Source organism: Diaporthe citri (genome assembly GCF_014595645.1).
Source record: "Diaporthe citri strain NFHF-8-4 chromosome Unknown scaffold_3, whole genome shotgun sequence".
Lineage (NCBI taxonomy): Eukaryota > Fungi > Ascomycota > Sordariomycetes > Diaporthales > Diaporthaceae > Diaporthe > Diaporthe citri.
Window position 1 is genome coordinate 1757152 of NW_025064848.1, and position 13231 is coordinate 1770382.

Sequence of the window (13231 nt, forward strand, 5' to 3'; positions counted from 1 at the left end):
GACCCCCTTTTCCATAGGCCCATCATGGTCTCGAGCTCGACTTCCAAGGAGGGCTTGCGCCAGAGGAATGTGGCCGGCTCCAAGAAGAACGGCGCAGCCTCGACAGCCGACGATGTCGAACTCGACAAGCTCCTGAAGGCCAGCGCGCCGACCAACAACTCTGACCTGCAGTACAAGATTGGTCTTGCGATCATCACCGCACTCGCCTTCGTGACAAGATTCTGGGGTATCAGCCACCCTAGCGAGGTCGTCTTTGACGAAGTACACTTCGGCAAGGTATGCATCAATGCTACACCTCACTGCACTTCTGCAGCGTACTCTTGCTGACGGAAGCTTGCCTGTAGTTTGCCTCCTATTATCTTGAGCGAACCTATTTCTTCGACGTGCACCCGCCCTTCGGAAAGCTTCTCTTCGCCTTTATGGGATGGCTGGTTGGCTACGATGGGCACTTCCACTTCGAGAATATTGGGGACTCCTACGTTGCGAACAAAGTTCCATTCGTGGCTTTCCGTTCCCTGCCAGCGATCCTCGGTGCGCTGACAGTCTCCGTCACCTACATGATCATGTGGGAGTCTGGCTATAGCCTGCCCGCTTGCGTCGTAGCTGCTGGTCTTGTCCTTCTCGACAATGCCCACATTGGTCAGACGCGCTTGATTCTGCTGGACGCTACGCTTGTCCTGGCAATGGCCTGCAGTCTGCTTGCCTACATCAAGTTCTACAAGCTTCGGCATGAGGCCTTCTCAAGAAAGTGGTGGAAGTGGCTTATTCTGACGGGATTCGCCCTCTCCTGCGACATTTCAACGAAATACGTCGGTCTTTTTGCCTTTGTCACAATTGGTTCCGCTGTGGCCATCGATTTGTGGGACTTGTTGGATGTGAAGCGCCCCGGCGGAGCCCTGAGCATGCCCGATTTTGGAAAGCATTTTGCGGCACGAGCGTTCGGGCTGATCGTCATGCCCTTCGTTTTCTACCTCTTCTGGTTCCAGGTCCACTTTGCGGTCCTGAACCGATCTGGGCCGGGCGATGACTTTATGACTCCCGAGTTTCAGGAGACCCTGAGCGACAACGTTATGTTGTCCAACGCGGTCACTGTGAATTACTACGATTCAATCACTATAAAGCACAAGGAGACCAAGACATACCTTCACAGTCATGAAGACCACTACCCTCTGCGCTACGACGATGGTAGGGTTTCCAGTCAGGGCCAGCAGGTCACCGGATACCCTTACAATGACACAAATAACTACTGGCAAATCATTCCGGTGGAAGACGATCAGAAGTTGGGCCGCGCGGTCAAGAACCACGATCTCGTGCGACTCCGCCACATCGTCACCGACACTATCCTCTTATCGCACGATGTTGCATCCCCATATTTTCCTACCAACCAGGAGTTCACAACTGTGTCCTTGACGGATGCATACGGCGATAGAAAACAGGATACCCTGTTTGAGATTCGTGTCGAAGGTGGAAAGAAGAATCAGGAGTTCAAGAGTGTTTCAAGCCACTTCAAGTTCATCCATAACCCCAGCAAAGTCGCCATGTGGACTCACACGACACCCCTCCCGGAGTGGGGTCACAAGCAGCAGGAGATCAACGGCAACAAGCAAATCGCACCAAGTTCTAATGTCTGGCTGGTCGAGGACATCCCATCCCTGCCTGCAGATGACAAGCGGAGGGAGAAGCCTGAGCGCAAGGTGAAGACCTTGCCGTTCTTGAGGAAGTGGTTTGAGCTTCAGCGGTCCATGTTCTGGCACAACAACCAGCTGACCAGCAGCCACCCGTACGCCTCGCAGCCCTACCAGTGGCCATTCCTGCTCCGGGGTGTTAGTTTCTGGACCCAGAATGAGACCCGCCAGCAGATTTACTTCCTGGGTAACCCTGTCGGCTGGTGGATTGCAAGCAGCTTGCTTGCGGTCTATGCTGGCATCGTTGCTGCGGATCAATTCTCTCTCAGGCGTGGTGTTGATGCTTTGGATCACAGTGAGTAAAGGATCTGCATGAACACGCGTTTGCACACTTAGCTGACCTGTCACAGGAACCCGATCCCGTCTTTACAACTCGACTGGGTTCTTCTTCTTGGCGTGGGCGACCCATTACTTTCCCTTCTATGTGATGGGCCGTCAACTGTTCCTACATCACTACCTCCCGGCTCATCTCGCCTCCACACTTGTAACGGGTGCTTTGCTTGAGTTTGTCTTCAATGCGGATACCACCGAGGAGGTACCCGAGTCTGTCAAGAATGGCAAGAAGTCTGGGCCGAAGAGGCATATCTCGGCTCGTGAGCGATTTGCCGGACAGAGCATGCTCAGCGCGTGGATTGCGTGTGTGGTCATTCTGGCTCTGGCAGCGTTTGGCTGGTACTTCTTCCTGCCGCTAACATACGGCTACCCTGGTCTCAGTGTCGACCAGGTACTGAGGCGGAAATGGCTCGGTTACGATCTTCATTTCGCAAAGTAGCGAGTGAAAGACAATCGCGATCTCAACCTTGGACGCGGGGAAGATAATCAGAGAATGGACGTTTGTGTAAGATTTCAGCGAATGATTGGCCTTTACGGTTCTCACAATCGGCACGGGACAAGTGGACTTTTGGAGGCCCCCAATCCTGCAGGTGGAACGCAGGTACTCGGGCGGACCTCTTTGCTTCAGTAAAAGATTTCAAGGGTTGCTAGGGGAAATATAAGACACAGATTTTAGGATGCCGCTGATGCAGGGACAATTCATTCTGATCATCAACCAACAGGCGTTCACATGCTTGGAAATGTGACCTTTGGGCATCGTCGAGAAAGCTGAGAGGCCCTGCAAAGACATGTAAGCACATTTTATGGACTGCCCGGGACATAAGGGGCTCACTCGGGTGAACCAACTAAGGAGGCCCTCTACAGCTGCTCTGTGCTGGGAAAAGGTCCGTGTCAACACCGCTACCGACATGGATACTCTCATGCAGAACTCGCAAGAGCCTTACCGGCCGTCCTCGCTGATCGTTTGATACTTCATATTATCTATAATGGTACCCGAGGACCGTTGTAGATCTTATGCGCGCCCGCAAACCAACGAATCGTCACCAACAGCAAAACCCCGCCCAGAACGACGCCAGCGTAGTTCATGTTCTGGGCCGTTACCGGCTGGAAAGGTGGAAATATCAGGAATATGCAGATATAGCAGTTGTAAAGGACAGCTATGACCCCGCTGCCAAGTGAGATTGTGTTAGGAAGCCTCCATGGACCGTACACCAAGTCCTCGGGAGACCGAATGCGTCGGTATATCAACATGACGATGGGATTGAGATACGATAGGGCAAGGCTCTCCACCGTCAAGGAAAGCACAGCGGTGAAAGCAGTCGTGGAAACGATGTTCAACAGCCCCAGTAGCGCGAGAAGCCCAAAAACACAGATGACACTGTTGGTAGGCACTTTGAATCTGGGGCTGATCTGCGAGAGCCAGTGAGAGAACGGAGGCGCCCCGTCGCGGGCGAACGCCCAGAGAGTCCGAGACGTCGAGGCCATGAGACCGATCGTGGCGCCCGACGCCGACAAGATAATGGCGCAGGTCGAGGCACCCGTGCCCGCGAGGCTTCCGCCTGTTATGTGGTAGAAGATCTGGATGATGGGAAACCCCGTGTTCGTGCTGAGGGCTTCCTGCAGGTCTCCCATGCAGAAAAGAATCGCGATGAGGAGAGCGAACCCCATGGACGCGTTGATAACGAGGGAGCCGACCATTGCGCGCGGCACAGTCATGCGGGGGGTTTTCATTTCTTCGGATAGATGCGTCGCGGAATCGTACCCTGGAGACAAGATCACAGCACTGTCAGCTCATTCACGAATGTCATGCCAGATTGTCCTAGTACAGTACAACAACCAGCAATGGCACAAGGAGGGGTATACATACCGACCATTGCGTAGGCAGCGGTCACCATTCCAAGAGACCACGCAATCCCGTCGCTGCCCCATCCGGTGTTGTTTTGGAACTCGCCAAAGACAAATGCCGCGGGGTTTCTAGTCGGCGAGAGGGCCAGGATTGACACGAAAATAATGAAGAAAAACAGTAAATGAAAGGCCATCATGAGGTTCTCAATGTGCGGCAGCAGTCTGGCTCCGTACAGGTTGACCAGGAAACCCACCACCAGAACAGCCCAGTACAGCATGGTACCGTGCCATCTTTGGGGAACGTATTCCGGATAATTGAGAGTGAGCAGCCCCTGGATCAGATTGCCGGCCCCGAAAGGCGCGGAGGCGGTCAAGAACAGCCACGCCAGCACGGTGAGCCAGCCAGAGACCCAACTCCATGCAGCTTTGGTCCGATGAGAGCTCAGCTGGGCCACGAAATGGTACTGTCCTCCGGCGGTTGGATACCTGTGTGTCCAAGTTATCAGGACCGCTTTTTGGATCAGAACGGGACGTCAGGGGTCACTGACATAGATGCCAGCTCACCCAGCGATACAGCAGTGCACAAGTTGCCGAGAAAGGATACTGCAAATATCGTTTTCAGTCTGGTCCAGGTAGAATGCAGGGCGTTGGTCATACGTATAAATCCATATACCAAAGAGACTGGTCCTCCACTGACTAGACCCGAGCCGATGGTGCTGCACACTGTCTCCCATGTCGCCATGAGAGAAACTGCGAGAGAGAGGGCCGAAAGCGTGTTGAAGTTTTTGTTGACCTGAATCAAACAGACACCGTTAGCTATTCTGTATGGCAAAGCCAGCACTACGCTAGATGTCCATGTGTGATTTACCTCTGCATTGTTGATTACCTCGGCTTCTGCAATGTCTGGCTCCGTTCTGGTGACGTTGCTGGCGACGGGCTTCGACTCGATGGCCATGGCGGCCGGTGATTGTCCCTTTGACACTGCGATTCAGGATTAGATGACTGCCGCTCTTTTCTATATGCATGGAAAGGAAAAGCTCGGGGGGAAAGGAAAGGACGGAAACGAAAAGGCAGCAGACTTTTTCTAGGGGGATGCTACAGGCTGCACTCGGCAAGTTCGAAAACGAGATTGTAGAACTTTCAAAAGTAGCCTCAGCACAGGCTTGGTTGTTTCTTTGTGGGGAGGTGAGTCTTGAATAATTTCAAAATGAAGATGAATTAGATACAGTACTGGCTGGCTCTTCAAGAGATGGGAAACACAGCGGACGGCTAGTTTTTTATTGATTCGAGTTCCATTGCCGCTTTTTATTGTCTATCTGTCACTGGATGAGGCGTCAACTCCATGCTTGTCACTGGAGACGTCCTCGTATCATCATGTTCATCATGTTGGCACCCTGGATGGTTGCAAGGCATTCTGCAACGTCTGGCGTTACAGTGATAATGCAAGATACAAGTCGTTCATGTAGCCGTGCGTGTCGGAACGGGTCAAGGTAGGCGGACCAGGTTCCGCTGGATTTGTGGTATCGAGGACACAGCTTCGGAACACTACAGCGGGGTTCCAGACAATTTGTCGAAGGCGCAGCTCGAACCGAGCCACCAAACCTGACCACCAGATACATTGGTGATAACTTGACCTTGCGCCCCGGAACAATCGAAGTGAACGCACGAACCAGCCTGCAACACCGCCATTTGGTGAGGCCGTTTGAAAAGCGACCACTGAATAGCTTAGCAGTTATCTAGGTCTTCGGGAAATAGACAGACCCGCCTTGTCACAGCCTCTTACGTCCACTAATATCTTGTACCGATGCATGTGATTAGAAAGATCCTGGGCTCATGATGTCTGAGGTCATTCCATCCAAGTAACCGTCTTGGAATACAAGAACTCATCTAGGCCATGGTACCCATTGAAACGTCCAAACCCGCTATTCTTGATGCCCCCATGGGGAAGAGCAAGCTCATCGTGTACAGTCATGGAGTTGATGTGCACTGCTCCAGACTCCAGTCTGTCCGCCACGCGCAATGCTAATTTCAGGTCCTCAGTGAACACGGCGGCAGACAGGCCGTACGGGGTGTCGTTTGCAAGTTCTATGGCCTCGTCTTCAGTGTCAAACGTAAAAAGCGAGACGCTGGGTCCAAAGGATTCGGACTGGTATAGATCCATTTCTTTTGTCATCTTGGTGAGAATGACGGGAGGCATCATGGTTTCGGTGCCGTTGGCCGGGGTAGCGTCACTACCTCCATGCAGCACCTCGCCGCCCTTGGATAGAGCCTGAGCGACTAGAGCGCGATTCCGCTTGGCAGAGCCAGCTGTTATCACTCTTGGAGTATTCGAGGGGCCTTCGAATGTTCGACGGACAGCCCGGCCAAGAAGGGACTGGAACGCAGCAGCAACCGACGAGTGGACAAGGATGCGCTCAGTAGACATACAGATCTGGCCAGCCTAAACGCATCAAAAACAGGTTAGAAATTTTGCAAAAGGCGTGTTATAAATCTTGGAGTAGACTCGCATTCATGAAAGATCCCACAGCACAGCTCAGGGCGGCCGTGTCGAGGTCGGCATCCGGCATGACAATAGCGCTCGCCTTTCCGCCAAGTTCCATGAGGCACGGCTTGAGATGTTTGCCGGCAAGCGCCGCGATGATGCTGCCGACATGAGAGCTGCCGGTAAAATTGATCTTTCTCACGTGGACATTCTTGACAAGCTGCTCTGTCACCGGACCTGCGTCTTCCGGCCGATGGAATATCAGATTTAGGCATCCGTCCGGGAGTCCTGCCTGTCGAAAGACATCGGCTATTGCCCAGTAGCATCGCGGCGAGAGCTCAGGGCCCTTCAGGATCGTGGTGTTCCCTGCGGCCAGGGCGAAAGTGACGGCGCGGAAACCAAGGTGATACGGAGCATTCCTAGACGAGCATACTCAGGTGATCAAGTCGTCACGGGCTGCGGTGAAGAAGACGGTATTGGTCCTTACCAAGGTCCGATTCCCAACACAACACCATATGGCCTCTTGTAGATCACCGCGCGCCTTCCATCGTGGTTCGACACGGGGACCTCCCCTTGGAGGGCCCCTGCGATTTTCCCAGCTGTGTCCTTCAGGCCCTCGATGGTCAGGCCCAGAATGAAATCCTGATAAGCTTTATCGGCACCAATTTCTTGATGCATGTACCCACCCAGCTCTTCTCTCCTTTCCGCGATGACCTCTGCGGCACGGAGGAAGATGTCTCGTCGCGTGCTCGGCTTGGTGGCCGACCAAGCTTGGAAGGCGTTGTGGGCCGATGAGACAGCCTCTGCCAGGTGTTCGCTCCTAGCCGAAGAGCACGTCCAAATCTCGCTGGTCGAGATGGGGCTGATCACTGGGAATGTTCTTTCCGTTGTCACATCACGGCCATTAATGACAAGTGGTACCGGGCTGCCGGAGACGGGCCTTGCTTGAGTGTTCATCCTTGTCCGAGATATCATGGAAAATGCAGGCACGTGCCTGTCGTATAGGAGTCTCGTGCAATTTTAGAGGAACGGTTGTTAGTGAATATTTGATTGCTCCCTTATGATAAGTACTCGGTAAATGTCTGCAAAGTACGGTGCTCTGAGGGAGTCTTGTAGGTTCCGGGATTAGGATCATCTGCCAAACAGGGGTCCTGTTCTCGAGGTTCCTGGAATCGGAATGAGCCAAAGTCCGCACTTTGCGAAGACGGCTTTTCCGACTACCTCTGTAAGCACTCCTGATAAAAGAACACCCCTGAACATGGAGTGCAAACCCTGCTTTACGGTAGGTGAGGGGTGAGTGTAGGGGATCAATTACTGAGGTGCACGCCCCTCGCTTGAACTTGCGTGTATCCAAGAAGCCCGAGGTATAAGTGCCCGCCAGACCACGGGTCTACGGCCTAGCTGGACTAGTCACACAGCACATACCTGCCTCACGGCACCAGGCGCAGCACTAAAGCTTACACTTATGCCTAGCTATTATAGCTTTCAAGTAGTGCGTTTTGTGTGGTGACGGTCCAGCGCCGGGGCTGATAGCTGGTGGCTCCCTACGCCTCTATAGTGCCGAGCATTAGTTTCATCACGGCGACGGCGTGATAGAAATAGACGAATGAATCCCAAGCCTCATTTTACAAAATTTCCATTGTAGCTTCCTTCTCAGAGTCAGCCCAATCATCATGAAGCAAACCAGAAGTGGAAGAAGGATGGAAGTGCCCAGCAACGAGGTAATGGGAAACAGGCAGCAGGCCAAAGCCACAAAATCTCCCCCGGCAGCATTGATACACTGGGGAAGGCTACCTAGCATTGTGCAGCAAGCAGTTTTGAGGGAATTGGCCCAAGATTACAACCGACATTCATTAGAAGACAAAAGATGCCGCGCAGCTTACGCGGCCGTGAACCTGCAGTGGCAGGAATTCTTTGAGAAGATAAACTTCAACAAGCTCGTCCTCCGTAATTCAGATCTGAGAAGTTTCGGAAAGATCGTCAAACGTCGATCACATGGGAGAAAGAGTGAAAACGGGGGATGGCAAAGGCAAAGGACCGCCACCGTGGCCTGCCCAACCCTGTGTCGCATGCCGCAGATTCTATTGCACGCACATCCCTAACCCTGGTTTGCAACCACTTTTTAAAATGCTTAAATAGCTAGATTTCTTTTATTTCCCCCTTTTAAACTACTCTTAAGAAATAAACGCTTTTATAATTATACTTTTAAACCCCTTATAATACTTATAATCTTTTATAATTATAAGCTTAATTTATATAAAATAATCTTTCCTTTTTATAAGTTATAAATAAGTTATATAAAGTGCATCTTAATTATATTTATTTTATATTATTTATTTTTTTTTATTTTTAAGTATATATTTATATAATAGCTATAAACGCTTCTTTAAACTTTATTAATTAAGTAATTTATTTAAATATTTATTCCTTTTTTACTTAATTTATTATATTATAATTTTATTATTAAATTAAGAAGTATTAAGAATTTATAAACCTTAATGTATTAAATATAGCTTTTATTAAGTAATTAAATTTAATCTTAAAACTAAATTCTTAATTTATATAATATAAAAAAAAGAAAAGAAATATTTAAAAGGCTTTATATAATAAGTATTAAAAGCGTTTAAATAATAATAAGCTCTTAAAAGATAAAATAATACTTACTTTATTCTCTTTCTTATTCTTTAATAAATTAAAAAAGAGATATAATTAATATTTTTAATAATAAATTGCCTTAGCTCTTAATAAAGCAATTAAATTTAGCAAAAAATAAAAAATTTAAAAATAAATATAAAAAATAATATTTAGCTTAATTCTTTCCTTATATTTAATTAAAATAATAAATATAAAATAATTCTTTATTTAATAAGTAATTTAAAATATTAAGAATAATCTTATATCTTTTAAGTTAAGCATAATAAATATCCTTTAAACTTAATATTAATAATATTTAAAAAAAGTAAAAAAACTAAGTATTAAATTATAATAATAATATTAAGATTTTATAAACTTGTATTTATAAGCTTATATTTATAAATTACTTAAGATTAAGGGATTTATTAATTTTAATAACTTTTTATAAGTAGTTATAATATATATTACCTTTAATTAAATAATTTCTAAGTATTAAGAACTTATTAAATAAGATATATTAGGAAATCTTATTTATTTCTTAAAAACCTTATTTAAAGAATTAATAATATTTTTATATTATAATAAGCTTATATTAGCTTTTAAAAATATTATAATATTTATTATATTAAAATTAAAAGTATCTTTTAAAATAAAAAGTAATTAATTAAGAAAGTAATTAAGAAATAAAAATATATTATTTTAATTATATTAATAAAATAAAATATATAAATATTCTTGCTAAAGAATTAATTAATAAAAGGGATATATTTAGCTTTTTATTAATTATTACTATCTTTATTTTATACTTTTAAGAAAATAAATCCTAAAGTTAAAAATACCTTTAAGAGAACTTAAATATAATAAGATTAAAATATAATTATAAGAAAATTATTATAAAAACTTAATTTAAGAGCTTATTTAAAAAAACCTTTTGCTTAAAAATTAAATGCAAAGCTTATTAAGAATATTAAAGATTTCCTTAAATGCATTTTTAAAAGCTATTAAGGAATAATATCTTAATTTCCTTTTTTTATTTTATTTTTCTTTATAAAGTAAACTTATACTCTTTTAAACCTTAATTTTAAAAAATTAATTAATTAATAATATTTTTATTATATCTTTATTAACTTTTTATTAATTTATTTATATTTTAATTAATTTATTATAATTATTAATTATAATTAATTTTTTAAAAATATATATAACCTTAAATTTTACATTATATTCTTTATTTTTAAGTATAGTTTTAAATAATTATAATATTATTTACTTTATTAACTTTATTAATTATTTAATTTTAAGTATTTTTAAAAAAACTATTAAAATAAATATTATTAAAGTAAGGATTTTATTTTTAAAGGTTTTAAGTTATAAAATAAAGCGCTTTAAAAATATATTATATAAAGTAAATAAAAAAAGAATTAAGGATTTAATTTTAAAAAATGTAATAATTATAAATAAATTTTATATTAATATAATATTAAAAGCGCTTTTATAAAAATTAAGCATTTAATATTATAAAATTAATTTAACGTTATATTTTAAATTACTTAAATAAAGCATTGTTTTTCTTAAACTTATTTAATAATATAATTTAATCTTTTTTAAATATATATTATTATAATTTCCTTATTTTTACTTTTTATTATAAATACTTATAAGTATTATAAGTATATATAAGCTTATAATTTTTTTAATAAACTTAATAAAACCTTTTAAGCCCTTTTAATACTTAAATAAGGATTAAAAAAACTTAATAATCCTTTAATATTTTTAGTTTAAATATTTAAGGGCTAATGCTTTTAAATTGCTAATTTAATATGCTTAAAGCATAAAATTTAAGGGAATTAAATAAATTAATTATAAGAATTACTTTAAAGCCTTTATTAAAAAAGTAATTTAATATAAGCTATTAAAAGGTAAGAGCTTAAAACCCTTTTTTTAAATCTTATAAAACCTTTTTTATTATTTATAAATATTAAATAAGTTAAATTATAAGCTTATAATAATAAATAAGTTCTTAGGATTTATTTATATTTTTCTTTTTATATTAAAAACTTAAGAATAAGTATTTAGCACTTTTTAAGCTTATAAGAGCTAAGTAAAACGGTAATATAGTTTAAATATTTATAAAATTAAATAGGATACCAAGGCTATAGTAATTAATTAATTTATAAATATTAAATATATTAAATAAGCAAAACGAAAAGGTATTAATTTAAAACTTGCTTTCCTTTAAATCTTAAAAGTAAATAGCGTTATAAAAAGAGTTAATAAAGTAATAATTAAATATACTTTAACTATATTATTAAGGGCTAATTTACTTTTTAACCTTTAGCTAAAGGCAATATAAGCTATAGCTTAATTATATAATATATTACCTGCTTTAAGGAAAAAAAAGCGCGCTTTAAATACTTTTTTATATGCATGGTTTTCTTATTATTTTTAATAATTTAAATTAGCATAAATTTACCATTTTATAACTTATTTATTGCTTTATTAAGGTAATATTTATGCTTATAAATGCAAAACATATATATTTAAAAAGGAATGCAAAAACAATATAAAGAAATGCCTTATAAAGGGGGAATTAAGGGCTTATATTAAATATTTAATTAATTATATAATATTTAATATCTTTTAAATTTAAATTCCTTTGCTTAAGCAAATAATCTTTATAAGGAATATATAGTTTAATAAGGATATATTTTATAAATTAATAATAAATAAAGTAAAAAACTGCCTTTTAATTCTTAAAGTAAAATTGCTAAATATTAAAATTATTAATACTAAGGAAATTTAAGATTGCATTTATATTGCATTTTTAATACCTTATATAGAAAATAACCTAATTAATTTAAATAATAAATTTAATACTTATTTTATATTAAAAAAGGATAAAACTAATACTTTTAATTAAAATTTAAGAGTAAGGATTTTTAAATTTAAAAAGCAAAGTTTATTATATATTACCTTTTTAAAAAGCTTAAGAAATTAAAAATAAAAACTTTTAATTCCTAAGAGAACCTTAAATATATTAAAATAAAGCTTTTATAAAGGGAAATATACTTTTATTAATAAAGCAAGGGCTAATAAACCTAAACTTTTCTTTTAAGAATTATATATACTTAAAGTTATAAAAAATTAAAAATCCTCTTAATTAATGCAAATAAGGAAAATATAAAAATAAATTTAGAAATTTAAACTTATAAAAAGATTTTTTTAAATATATAATTAAGATAAATACCTTTAAAAATCCTTTAATTAATTATTATATTTAATAAATATAATTACGTTTTATCTTAATATAACTTTTTAAAGTAATTTTATAATTACTTTTTTATTTAATTAGCTTAAAAGATAAAAATAAAAAATACTTAAAAATTTATATTTTTTAACCTTAAATAATATAATAATAGCCGCTATTTAAGCCCTTAAGATTAAGTTTAAGCCTTATTTAATATAATAATATTATAAAAATCTCTCTTTAAAATTAATTATATAAAGAAAGGCTTAAAAAAGCCTTTTTTAAGATAAATGGCTTAAGGTAATATATTAAGAAATGCAAAGCCTTATTAAGCTTAATATTTAAAGAATTATTAAGCATTAAAAAGTAAAATTAATGCCGCTACCCTTAAAATAAATATATAAATATAAGCTTAATAAGGATGAAATAATTAAATTTTTTAAAATATAAATTTATATTTAAAAAGACTTATAACCTTATTTTATTATAAAAAGTATATATATTATAATTTTAATTATAAAATTATTTTATATAATAATAATAATTATTATATACTTTAATTTAAAAATTTAATAATTTAACATTATAATTACGTTTTTAAATACTAGCTAAGAAGGATTAAATTAAATTTATTATAAATTGCTTAATAGATTTAAGGAGTTAAGGAAATATAAAGTGCTTTTAAAGGTATTTTACAAACTTAAAGATTCCTTATTTCTTTAATATAAAGATTTTAGCTATATATTGCAGAATTTAAGCTTAAAACCCTTATTAAAAAAGCCGTGCCTTTTTATTAGCTTAGCTTATAAAATAGCAATCCTTTTTTATATAAATAATATTTTAATTATATATTTTAAAAATAAATATAAATCTTTTATAAGGATTAAAAACGGGATTAAGTTTATATATAAAATAAAGGATTAAGGGAAGGCTTAATAATTTCTAAGCATATAAATTCTTAAAGATTAGGAAAAGTGCATTATAATGCTTCTTTATAACTTATAT

The 13231-nt window shown here is 39.0% G+C and overlaps 3 protein-coding genes across 3 annotated transcripts; 1 reads left to right on the plus strand and 2 right to left on the minus strand.

Annotated features, from left to right (window-relative positions):
• Positions 1–24: 24 nt before the first annotated feature.
• On the plus strand, positions 25–2457 carry INS49_008108 (uncharacterized protein; the record flags this gene model as incomplete). Its single annotated transcript, XM_043168853.1, has 3 exons — positions 25–276; positions 345–1980; positions 2036–2457. The coding sequence occupies 3 exons, from the start codon at positions 25–27 to the stop codon at positions 2455–2457; spliced, it is 2310 nt and encodes a 769-aa protein (XP_043026533.1).
• A 542-nt stretch (positions 2458–2999) lies between these two features.
• INS49_008109 (uncharacterized protein) lies at positions 3000–4818 on the minus strand (the record flags this gene model as incomplete). Its single annotated transcript, XM_043168854.1, has 4 exons — positions 3000–3781; positions 3886–4309; positions 4561–4656; positions 4732–4818. 4 exons carry the CDS (start codon positions 4816–4818, stop codon positions 3000–3002), a joined length of 1389 nt encoding a protein of 462 aa, XP_043026534.1.
• An 833-nt stretch (positions 4819–5651) lies between these two features.
• INS49_008110 (uncharacterized protein) lies at positions 5652–7302 on the minus strand (the record flags this gene model as incomplete). Its single annotated transcript, XM_043168855.1, has 4 exons — positions 5652–5658; positions 5741–6303; positions 6389–6764; positions 6833–7302. 4 exons carry the CDS (start codon positions 7300–7302, stop codon positions 5652–5654), a joined length of 1416 nt encoding a protein of 471 aa, XP_043026535.1.
• Positions 7303–13231: the final 5929 nt, after the last annotated feature.